General features: G+C 41.3%; 1 protein-coding gene across 1 annotated transcript in view; it reads left to right on the top strand.

Annotated features, from left to right (window-relative positions):
• The first annotated feature begins 2,699 nt into the window (after window positions 1–2,699).
• The window catches only part of PTEN (phosphatase and tensin homolog), a 61,613-nt gene continuing 52,228 nt past the window's right edge, over window positions 2,700–12,084 (top strand). The window contains exon 1 of the mRNA XM_070945299.1: window positions 2,700–3,095. Within this exon, the coding sequence (XP_070801400.1) occupies window positions 3,017–3,095 (79 nt within the window). The 5' untranslated portion in view covers window positions 2,700–3,016. The remainder of the gene's footprint in view (window positions 3,096–12,084) is intronic.

The raw sequence follows: 12,084 nt of genomic DNA, 5'->3' as shown, positions 1-12,084 counted from the left end.
TCTCGTTTAGCATCCAGAAACGTTGGGTGGAGGGGGGGGTGGCGGCACGCTCCATTGAGGTCGTAACTCGATGATCACCCCAGTGATGAAATCCATTTTTTTTTTTTTACTACTGGTTCTGCGGGTGTGTCTTGGTTGGCATGGCAGGGAAAGGGTACTGCAAAATCTCCATTCCCTCCCCACTCCAGGGGAAGGATACTGCAAAATCCCCATTCCCTCCCCACTCCTGGGGGAAGGATATTGCAAAATCTCCATTCCCACCCCACTCTGGGGCCAGCCAGAGGTGGTATTTGCTGGTTCTTCAAACTGCTCAAAATCTCCGCTACCGGTTCTCCAGAACCTGCTGGATTTCACCCCTGGATCACCCGTACTGTGATTTGACCGGCCCGCGGGAAGCGCGGCTTTTCTCTGGCGAGCCAATAGGGGGCGCAATCGGGCCGCTCGGCTTCCCCCTAACCCCCCCCCCCCCGCAACCTTCGGCGGCTCTTTATTAAGAAGGGCTTGAACGGCGGTGGAAGAAGCAGGCAGCCCGGAGCGCGGCCTCCGCTTCTCATTCGCCTCGCGTGCCGGAGCCGGGTGACGACCGTTCCCGCCGAGATTCAGTTCCGAGCTGTGTGTGTGTGGGGGGGTGGGGGAGGATGGCACTTGCCCAACGGCAACTCTGGGAGGGTCTTCAGCACCGGGTGACATCAGCGCATCCGAGCAAACACACACACACAAAAGCTACCGAGGCAGCAGCAGCCGCTTTTGGGCGCCTTTCTTCCCCTCACGGAACTTTGCAGGCTGGGTGCAATCCGGCGCCGCTGCAGAGAGCGAAGCCCCCCCTTCCCCCCACTTTTCATTCAGGGGGTCACTGTCTCTCCCGCCCTTCCCCCCCCCTTCAAAAAAGGCTCCCTCATGAGGCGGCTTTGCAGCCACCCAGGTCTCGTCATCCGTTATAGAGTGGCCTCCCCCACCCCCCTCACACACACACACCCAGCACGCCCGCAGGAATGACGCTTGCGGTCACCCTCTGCGGATGTTTAAAAAAAAAAAACTCGTTTTGCTCGGTATCGTTTGCAAGGTTGCACCTGCTGGCTTCTACAAAATCTCGCCGCTTTTCTCACTCTCTCTCTCCACAAAAGGTTAAAAAGCTGATCAGACATTTTGCTTTTTTTTTTTTTTTTGAGTTATCCGGCAACCATGTTTGCAAAAAAAAAAAAAAAAAGAGGGTCCAGACTCTTTAACTGCAAGGCCTACAGTTTCATGAGGCAAACATCCATCAAAGGGATGCAGCGCTGGACGCAAATTCAATCTCGGCGTCCAAAAAAAAAAAAAAAAAAGCCTCGTCACCCCTCTCAGCTCACTCATTCTCTCTCTCTCCCCAAAAAGAGCCGGGGAGGAAGAGAGCGCAAAGCGGGAGAAAGGGGCCTAAAGGCCGCTCGGAAAACGGGAAGGGGGAGTCGGGGGAAGCGGGAAGCAATTTCTTCTCTTCCCCCCCCCCCACAAGCTTTAGCCCAGCGCGCGTCACGTGACCCCACAGGGAATTAGCCCGTCATGGCGATGAGGCAATCGCTCGCCGTATCCCTCCGCCACTCAGAACGTGCGCACGCTCCTCCCTTCCCTTTCCTTCGCCCCTCCCCCCTCCTTCCACCTCCGCTTCTCTTTGATCCCAATTCGGGCCTCGGCCTTTTCCCCGAAGAACGAGCCGGGCGCTTCCCGTGTAGGGTTTTTGCAGGGCAAAGAAGGAGGGACAGAAGGGAGAAAGGGAACCGTCCGGGAAAAGCAGCGAATCGGTCGGTACGGCGGCCGAAGAGGCGGTGATGTGGCGGTGCGGGACTACTTTTTTCGTCAGCGGCGGCGGCGGAAGGAGCTAGAGAGGGCGGAGTGGTTGGACACCCCCTCCTCCTCCTCCGCCTGGGCCGTCTGTCTGTCTGTCTGTCTCTCCCCTCCTTTCGGTGCTGGGCTCCCTCTCCTCCCTCCCTCCCTCTTCCTCCTGCTTCCCTTCTCGCTTCGGAAGCTGCAGCCATGATGGTAGTTTGAAGCTCCTCAGGCGGTTGGCGCTGGGAGACTCGGAGCCGCAGCCTCAACGGGGAGCCAGCGCGGGTGAAGAGGGCTCTGCCAAGGCAGACGGCCGACCGACAGACCGGCGAGGCGCCCTCCCCACCACCAGCGGATCGCGGAAAGCCGAACCGGCGGACGGAGCAACATGACCCGAGGCGGCTGCCGCCAGCCTCGAGCCCTCCTCAGGACCTGAGTTCGGCGGCGGCGGCGGCCTTGGTCCTGCGCGGCCGCCGCGCCGCTACCACCACCACCAGCAGCAGCAGCAGCGCCACCGCCGCCACCTGAGGCCCAGCCGCCTTCCCCGCGCTTTCTCCGAGGGGAGCCCGCCGGCCCGTCGCGTCGAGCCATAGAGTCCCAGCCCCGAGCCGGCCGCCTCCCCTTGAATCCGAGGGAGCCCGCCCGCCCGCACCCCCAATTCGCGCGGGGTGCGGAGCGGGCCGGGGGAGGGGGGCTGCCCGTCGCGGAACTGCTGTCACCGCTGCAGCTGGAGCGCCGCTGCCTGACTGAGGGGGGAAAGGAACGGCCCGGCGGCGGCGGCGGCGGCGGCGGCGGCGCTTCCTCTTTCTCGTCCCAAAGCCGCAGGAGCGCGATAGGGAGTCGGGGCCGCGTTTCTTCCTCGCCGCCGCCGCCGCCGCCGCCTCCGCCGCTCTCGGGATCTTGCTTGCCGCTGGGAGCCGCGCCGGTGGCGGAGCCTGCAGGAGGACCTTCCTCGCTCCCGCTTTCCGTCGGGGCCGCTGCTGCGGGGCCTTCCCGGGAGTCGCCGCTGGATCGATCGGGGGCAGGCCCTGTCCACGGTGCCGGCCTCCCCGCGCCGTCCTTGCCCGTCAGCCGCTTGGTTAGCAGCCGTCGGTCGTACCGGCGGCGGGGACTGTTCGGGGAGCAGCCTCCCCCGCCGAGGCTTCGAGCCATCTGCGCCCTGCAGCCGCCGCCGTGCCTCTCCGCGCTGTTCCTGAGCGGCTCCCGGCTCCCAGACATGACCGCCATCATCAAAGAAATCGTCAGCAGGAACAAAAGGCGATACCAGGAGGATGGCTTCGATTTAGATCTGACTTGTATCCCAACCGTTTTTGGAGGCCGGGGACCGTTCCTGTTAAGAGGGGTCCCCCTTTCTCGCTACTGCACCCCGATTCCCCCAGGTGGCCTAGTGTCGCTGTTTCTTGTGTTTCCCGCCCCTTTCCCCATTAGGTGCCATATTTTTTTTTTTTTTTAGAAAAATGGCTGTGATTTCTGGCTTCTCCGTCCCTTTCTTCTTATGTGCAGAAGCAAGAATCTGGCAGACATGGGCCTAAGCCCGGCGTTACAAGGTAGAGAGAGATGAAATGGAAATGAGTCGTGCCCATACAGCTGTTGCATCAGAAACTCGAAGGTGATATTCGGTGTGTTCCTTGCAGTCCTAGGTCTTGTGATCTGGAATAGTTATGTGGATTATGGCAGTTACTTGTATTAAAGTTGCTCAGTTAACAGTGACAAAGAGCTGAGTAGTTCCATTGCATTTGTCTTCTGGAAAAAGTTAATGTAGAAAGTCTTCTATCTATCACATCACAGTTTAGTGGATTGGGAAAGTTGGCTGTGGGTGAAAAATCTGTTTAAATGGTGTTTTGGTGTAGCAATTGTACTTATATACCGCTTCACAGTGCTTTATAGCCCTCTCTAAGCGGTTTACAGAGTCAGCATATTACCCCCCAACAATCTGGTTTTCCTGACCTTGGAAGGATGGAAGGCAGAGTGAGTCAGTGTAATTATGTTTGGTTAAAAAGCAGGCTCAATAGTGGATTATAAATGGTGGTAAATATGCAACAAAAGATTCTTGTAAATATTAAAGTTAGTATTCACATTTTATACGATTGTGTGCTTGATTTTGACATAACTGGATTAAGTACTCACAAATTTAGGTAGCTGATGTTCTCCAGATAAGATTTTGAAAAATTGCTGTTTTACCTAAGTAAACCTATCTACAAAGGTGGTTTTGCTTAAAAAAGTGCTTCTAAATATATACTGTGGACTACAATATTTGTGCATTCAAAGACATTTAGAATTATACATATACATATATATATTATAGTCTTTGAATTTTCTAATGTACAATTTTGATGACTAGCAGAAATTACTTTTCACTTATGGGTTCTGGGAGGTGTGGCCAATGTGCTATGGATCTTGATTCTTGGTGTCATCTCACAATATTGTTTTAATTATGAAGAGACCATTATTAAGTATTTGCATTTTTAACAGTAGTAGAAAGTACAGCTATTAGAATTAGGAAGTTGGTCATTTGCATACTCCATCCAATAATTTGAGTTATGACTGTAAATGTTAAAGCATAGAGATGGTTCTTTTAAAGCATAGTGATGATTCTGTTTGTCTTTCTGCAGAAATAGCTTTAGTAGGAGTACTAGTTGGTGGTATCTTGTATAATAGCATAGAAAACTTTGGAAATACAGTACTATCTTAATTGGAAGGTAAGGCTCCTTTTTGATTTAGCAATGTTTCATTAATGCAACTTCAGCTAGAACACTGTTGAGCTACATGGTTATAGTTACGTATATGAGTGCGCATATATTTATGTTGCCATCCATTATTTGATTGCAATTGTAGAATTATAGGAATTTCCCTCAGTTTCAGTGAGGTTTTTTGAGATGTCAGTAGTTACTGAGTGTTCAAATTGTAGGCCCAAATTTTATCCTAATTTGTTTAACTCATTGTTTGCTTTTCTTTGTAAGTTAGGGGTACTACAGTTAAAATACATATACATAAAATCATGCATTTATTTAAGAAAGCAAAATTCATACAATTTAAAATATATGCAGATTGACTGTATATAGTCAACATAATCCTATTCATCTCTATTGAGAAATAAGTTCATTTGTTTGAAGTTGCTGTATTTAGAATTTAAAAAGCACAGCCTTACATTTAGTCATTACATTGATTGAACTAGCTCAGCCAATTGATAGATACCAATTAACATTAGTTGGCAGCATCACTCCTGAGATTTAGGTAGAGGTTTTCACTGACATAGCTGAAGATACTAGGGACTGAAGTTACAGCACACTGCATCCATAGTGTGCTGTCACTAAGGTATGTTCAAATAAGTATGCACAGATTTCTGCTGGAAAAAAAAGAATTCTTTTTGTAAATCTGATTTAAAAAAATAACTTGCTAATAACATTAATTGATACATAAATGTGCTGTATTTCCCATTAAGCTTGTTTTTATTTTCTGCATTAGATCACTGCAAACTATGTTAGACTAGCAAAAAGTCTTCCACATAGTCGTTCAACAATAGAATTATGGATTCTATTATGGGTCATGTGCAAAATACTTGATAGATTTTTAAAAAATTGTGTTTTGGCTATAGACATTCTGGAATTAGGGTTGAGTTTCTCTTGAAATGGTTTCTTTCTTATCGGATGAAACAATAAATGATATATTAATATTAAGATAAAGAGTTAAAATCAAATCACATTCCATGTTAACTGCAGTACCATATCAGTTAGTAATTAGAGAGCAAGTCCTGTAAAATTTGGAGAAACTCATCTGAAAGTAAACACGCCTAAGAATTTAACTGAAAACCTCCATTTTAGTAGAATTTAGTTGTATCTAATTTAGATCTTTATTTGTTTCCAGTATAATGAAATTGTCCTGAATGGTTGAGAAGTTTTTATAGATTTAAGTTATCACAGTTAGCAGTGATTTATGTGTATGTACATTGATATGTACATGTCCATATAAACAAGAGATTAAAATTTTAAAATAATATATTTTTAAATGACCCATATATTACTGATAGGGAAATTGATGTTTTATTGTAAGAACAGTACTTCTGTGTAATAATATTTATAGTGTGTTTGTGATTGTAGTTAAACCAAATAGATTAAACCGAAAAAGATTTCTAACTCAATGAATATTAGTTCTGAGAAGTGAGAAGTATTTTTCAGTTCATTTTTTACTGCAGCTCCTACAAACCTCCTTGATTAGTCATGTTGAATAAGCTTAAAATTTTAATTAAAAACCCCATTAGGCCATCTGACTGATATAAACCATGATGTGTGAATAAAAGTGAAAGTACACATCTTCGTATAAGATATCTTGAATGTTTTTAACATGTAACTTTCAAGGAAATTATATATAGGTTTATATTTTAGTAGTAATATTTTGTTAATTCATACTTTCTGTGGGATACCATGCAATTTAGCATGCATTCTGGTGGTAGATTAACCTTACCATTTATGAAATAATTGGATTCTTAAGTTTTCGAAATGCTGTAAAACAGTATCTTATTAAGGTAAAAAAAATGGCTTTGTATTTAAAAATTGCAATTGGAACGTGCACAATAAAGTTGGGGAAACTAAACATGAAGTTAAAAATTAACACACTTGCTTATGTACACAGTCCACAGTTAAATTATAGCTTTGTCCAATTTGAACAGTAAAAGTTGCAGTATAAGCAAGTAGCCAGATGTTGTGTTTATTAAGAGTAAGATATGAATTAATTGCAATATAGAAGAGAAGATGAAATTGGCCTCTTCCCTCAGATAATTATGAATGTGTATATAAAGTGTTGGTTGTGAAGCATGGAATGACCCATTTATCCCTATCATAGTGTTCCCTAAAGTCTATATGGCTTTATATTGTACACCTTGGTGCCAGGGGCTCCTTAAAATCGTGAGCAGAGTCAAGTCTTCTTTTTCTAACTGGAAATATGAGTGCTTATATTTGTAGAAGTGTGGGTGTGTATCCTGATTGCTTATATATTTATTTTTATAAGTATAAATGAGTTTGCTTCTATATGGTGTATAGATAAAATACAGATAAGTAGGGTTAATTTAGTTTAGAATGAAAAGTAAAGTCTCCTTTAAATTAAGTTCAGCTCCTAGGGATCTAAGGACACATCCATATAGTATTCTTTACAACAACATGAACATGATTTGTCATTGTTTTATAATCTACAATGCAATATATTTTCAAAAAAGTAAATGTGTAATTCTGGTGGGCAATGCTATCATGTTTGGGTTATGCGTTGGTTGAGGCTTCGGTGAGCAAAGCAACAGTATAACAAACACTAGGGAAGAATTGTGCTTATAGTTCATGTGTTTTCAGCCCTCAGCATGGCAAGAAAATATCACAATTTTTGACAATCGTATGTTGAAATTTGATGCATGAATAGGGAGTGCTTGGTATCTGCTGCTTGATGTATGTGACAGCTCATGTTTCTATGCATTGATATCTTGGTTGTTAATTGTGGGCGTTGTAGTTCAGAAACATTCCAAGATACAAATAGACTTTTCACTAGAAATGAAAAGTCACTGCCAGTCTTCAGTTCTGTGTGGAAAAATAACTATTCATTAGTGTATATTTGCGTATGTGTGTATTCTATCAGTAAATATGCTAGTTTTCTATTCCGTACAAGTTTCTGTGGTGTCTAAATATTTAAACTAGCTTTCTCCATAGTATCTGAAATAAAATAAATTGTCTGTAAATAACAAATAAAGTATGCTAAAAGTAAAATATTACATATGGGTGATACTTGAGTTGATATAATTTCAAAAAATTAATGATTTGGAAGTAGTTCTAGAGTATCTAGACATTCAAGATTTTAGTTGCTTATTCCATCTACCTGGATTGGTTGCAATAAGATAAATATTGTTCAACGATGCATTGATTTCAGGATTGTGGTGAAGAGAGTTAGAAATATGGCAGTGCTTGTTTTCGAGCTTTGTCCCAGCTTTCTGGAGGCCTTGGGAATCTTCCACATGGTTGCCCTGTCAACTGCTGGATAAGGAAATCACTACCACCCCTTCTTTTAACAAGAAGTCTCTGCTAAATCCCAATTCACTCAAATAATGAAACTTTCCTGTTTGCAGGGGTACAATTTATATCTGTCCATGTAAGGAGACAAATTTGGCAGAACTGTGTTCTCTTCAGCACATTTTGGGGGTACAATGGGAGGAAAGGGAAATTACATTACACAAGCAGATTTCCACATCTATAGTCTCAAGCCAAACCCATTGTTATCTGTATTTTATAAAACAAATATGTAGAAGGGCATAAATTATAATCTAATTTAACTTATAACATATTCAACAAATATAAGCATTCTTGGACTTTGTTCCTGCTGACTATGGAATACTAAACGATTGCTGTACCTTCTACTTCACATGTTCCTTCAGCAAAGATGCTAATGAGAGGCTATTCATTTATTTGCTTTCTCTTGCTCTGCTACCAAATTTGCTTCCCCTTTTAAAGTAAGAGATACAGTTCCATTTTAACTATATAATTTTCCAGCTGGAAGCTTCTTAATTCTCTTGTAAAATCAATATGGTCAGCAACACTGGTCATAAGTTTCTTTGAAAGTTTAATCTTCATTAGCAAAGTTTCAGCAGAGGAATACCATAGCTTTGTATTATGCCATTGCAATATTTGATTTATTTACTAGTTAATTTGCTGTTCATTCCAATAGAGCTAGACATGGCTTGCCAGTCAATCAAACACAATAACAATAAAACTATAATAAACAACAGCAAAACAAATAGTACCCCAAGGAACAGCCACAAGCACCCAGATGCAAAGAAGAGTTCCCGTCATCTTCATTCCACCATTCTGTAAAGGCCATCATATTTCATTGTGATTTGTTCATATAAATCATTGGGTTTTAATAACTACTTTATAACCATTTGACTATGAATGAATCAGTATGTAATCTCAGGTCACATATATTTCTATAAAAACTCTTCCTTGTCTCGTCTCCCTCCGCCCCCTTCCCCCCCCTCCGCCCAATTACATTCCTGGATTTGTGGGGAAAACACACTATATTAGTCTGTAAACATTTCTTCATTTCTGTATTTTCTTTTCATCTGATGCTGAAAATGCATGTTGATGTGTCAGCACCTTTGCAAGCTTATATTAGTTTGTTAAGAACTTTAATTTATTTAATCTTGGAATAAAAAGTTGATAGCTAATTTCTAGAAATGTACATCTGATTTGACTCAAATCGGTGGAATTAGGAGAATGGGATAATTTCAGTGAGATGTTCACTATTCTGGAGATATGCCTGAGTTTAGCTGTGGATAATTCTGGACTTTAGGATTAAGTACCTTTTAACTGGCTTCTGCAGAATGTGAAAAGCAGCTGTAGCAGAATTTCTTTTTCTCCATTTATGTAAAACTCTTTTGTGATCAAAGATGAGAGTGCTGGATTTCAGTGAAAGAAAGGTGTGCTGTTATATCGGAGTGTTTTAGAAATCAAGCAGTTTTGATTACAGAATTTTAATTCGGAAGACTATAAATTTTAAGGGTTAGGAGATTTTAAATACTTTTTAAAAGGCATTTATTCTATATGCTTGTGTCTTATCACATTTTTATCCTGGTGGGTTTTATCACGGGATATCAACTTTATGCTGTGACTTTTAATTCAGAAACTTCATGAACCCTTTCGATTGTTTTCACAACAAGAGATATAAGAAGAAAAGATATTGGAGAAAAAAGGAAGTTTATGCCTTACATGTTCACTACAGTTCTTGAGGAAATCAACTTTAGTAGTATCTTCAGAAATGAATTGCATTCCTTATAAACAAGCCATCCGTTCGTTCAAAAATATTTCAATCCGTGTGAAATTTAGAATATTAGCATAGAAGCTACTATTGCTACAAATTTTAGTGCATACTGTCCAAACAACAGAAGTTAAATATATATATATTTAAAAGCTTTTAAAGAGTATTTGCCTGAAAACCCAATACAATTTTTATGCAGCATAACATGCTTCATTTGCTCACAAACTCTGTCTTATATGTATATTTCATTACATTCTGTTGAAAAAAGAATATATCTATGTTATTTCCATGCTAGATTGGATTTCTATGTTTTTCCAAAAACTGTCTTTGCATCAAGCGAGAGCACGCTTGTCTCCAGAATGTTCTTGGTTTTCAAAGCTATGAATTCAGACTGGGGCTGTGGAGATGCAGATTCCAGTTTCCATTCAACCACGGAACTTGTTGGGTTACTTTAGGCTAGTTGCTATTCTTGGCACATGATTACAGTTTTGAAATTAAAATGAGAGAGTCTTGTGCATGTAATTCAACTTTTATTTCTTCGATTGCATCCCACCTTTATTATTTTTAGAAAAAACTCAAGCCTGCAAACATATCCAAAACACACAAACCCAACACATCTTCCTCCTCCTATTTCCCCCCCACAGCAACCCTGTGAGGTGGGTTGGACTGAGATGGAGTGACTGACCCAAAATCAACCAGCTCTCTTTCATGACTAAAGTGGGATTTGAACTCAGAAAGTCTCTTGCTTTCTAGCCTGGTGCCTTAACCACCAGTCCAAACTGACTAAACTTGTAATAATATAAAAATTATATCAGGGATTGAGAACTTTAGATGATGAGATGCATTTTGCTTGCATGTGTGCTTTTGTATGTATGCTGAGGAGTGCAATTGAATGATTACACAAAAGGTGCTTTTTCAAAAAGACAACTGGACTGTTTTCCTTGAGGAAGAAGATGTTTTGCTTCTCATCCAAGAAGCTTCATCAGTTGTGATGGGGAAGGGATGAAAGACAACTGATGAACCTTCTTGGATAAGAAGCAAAACATCTTCTTCCTCAAGGAAAAAACAGTCCAGTTGCTTTTTTGAAATTGCACCTTTGAGACAACTATGACCTTGGAATGCTGAGAATCTTCATAGACATATTTCCAGAATTTCTTCCATTTTACTTGTAAATGGGCATCTAGGTTTGCCCACTGTGTTTTAAATCTTACTGAATGGTCTGGTAATATATTTATTTAAAATATTTATAGAGCTGCTCAGCTTGAACAATGCAAGTCTGGATGCCATCAGAAATGACCATAATAAAACAGCAACAATATTTTTATGAATTGTAAGCCACCCAGAGTCTGATTGAGATGAGCAGTTATAGAAATTAAATCAATAAATAAATATAGAACTAAAATGTGACCTGGCTTATCTTCTTACATCTCAAGGAACTCTCAATAGAATAATAATACAGATAGTCCTCCACTTATAACAGTTCATTTAGTGAACAAAGTTACAACAGCACTGAAAAAAGTGACTTTAAGTCCATTTTTCACACAACTGTTGCAGCATCCCCATGGTCATGTGACTTACATTCGGAATCTTGACAACGCATTAATGACGGTTGCAGTCTTCCAGAATCATGTGATCCCCTTTTGCACCCTTCTGATAAGCAAAGTCAATGGAGAAACCAGATTCACTTAACAATCGTGTTACTAACCTAACAAATGCAGTGATTCACTTAACTAACCTGGCAAGAAAAGTCGTAAAATAAGGCAAAACTCATTTTACAAATTTTTCACTTAGCAACATAAATTTTGATCTCAGTTGTGGTTGTAATTCGAGGACTACCTGTAATCAGATTTCAATTTCCTGCCAACTTTGATGGAAGTGAACATAGAAAGGATTTTGCTGAAATTGTAGTTCCAAAATATTCCTGATTTCTAAATCAGCAATATTTGTCCAGTTTCCTTGCTTCGTCTTATACTGAAAATATTGTTAATGTGGGGATGTATAATGTTACATCCATAAATTTTCAGTCTTCCTAAATCTAGCAAGTTTTTTTATTTTCTAATCTGTTTTCCTTTGTTGAAAGTATTGTTTCCAATTGTTATCATTCTGAATATGCTGAATATATTTGGCTCATAAAATATTTCGTTGTGATAAAATTTCAAACTTCCTTTTCGATGAGTGTCCTCTGACTTAGATAAGACAAATTTAAGAAGACGAGATTTGTCAGCACTGAATAACTATGATTACTAAATGGAACTTCTATGATTGCTAACAGCTGGTAAGCAGGAAAAAGGCTGTTAGCCTGCAAGCAGGGCATGAAGGTTTCTGGAAGCATCTGTTTGGCCATGTTAGAAACAAGGTGCTGAACTAGATGACCCTTTGTTCTCATGTAACTGAGCTGCTTCTATGTTGTGACTCTGTTTTTTTTATCTAAATTCTTATATTTGGGAACAAAAAAATAGATTTTTATCAATATTGAATGCAAAGGTACAAAATGGTTTT

The sequence above is a fragment of the Pituophis catenifer genome, unplaced genomic scaffold (genome assembly GCF_029215685.1).
Source record: "Pituophis catenifer annectens isolate HBS135680 unplaced genomic scaffold, rPitCat1.0.hap2 SCAF_6, whole genome shotgun sequence".
Lineage (NCBI taxonomy): Eukaryota > Metazoa > Chordata > Lepidosauria > Squamata > Colubridae > Pituophis > Pituophis catenifer.
The sequence above is the reverse complement of the archived record's forward strand: the minus strand, read 5'-3'. Positions and strand labels throughout refer to the sequence as shown.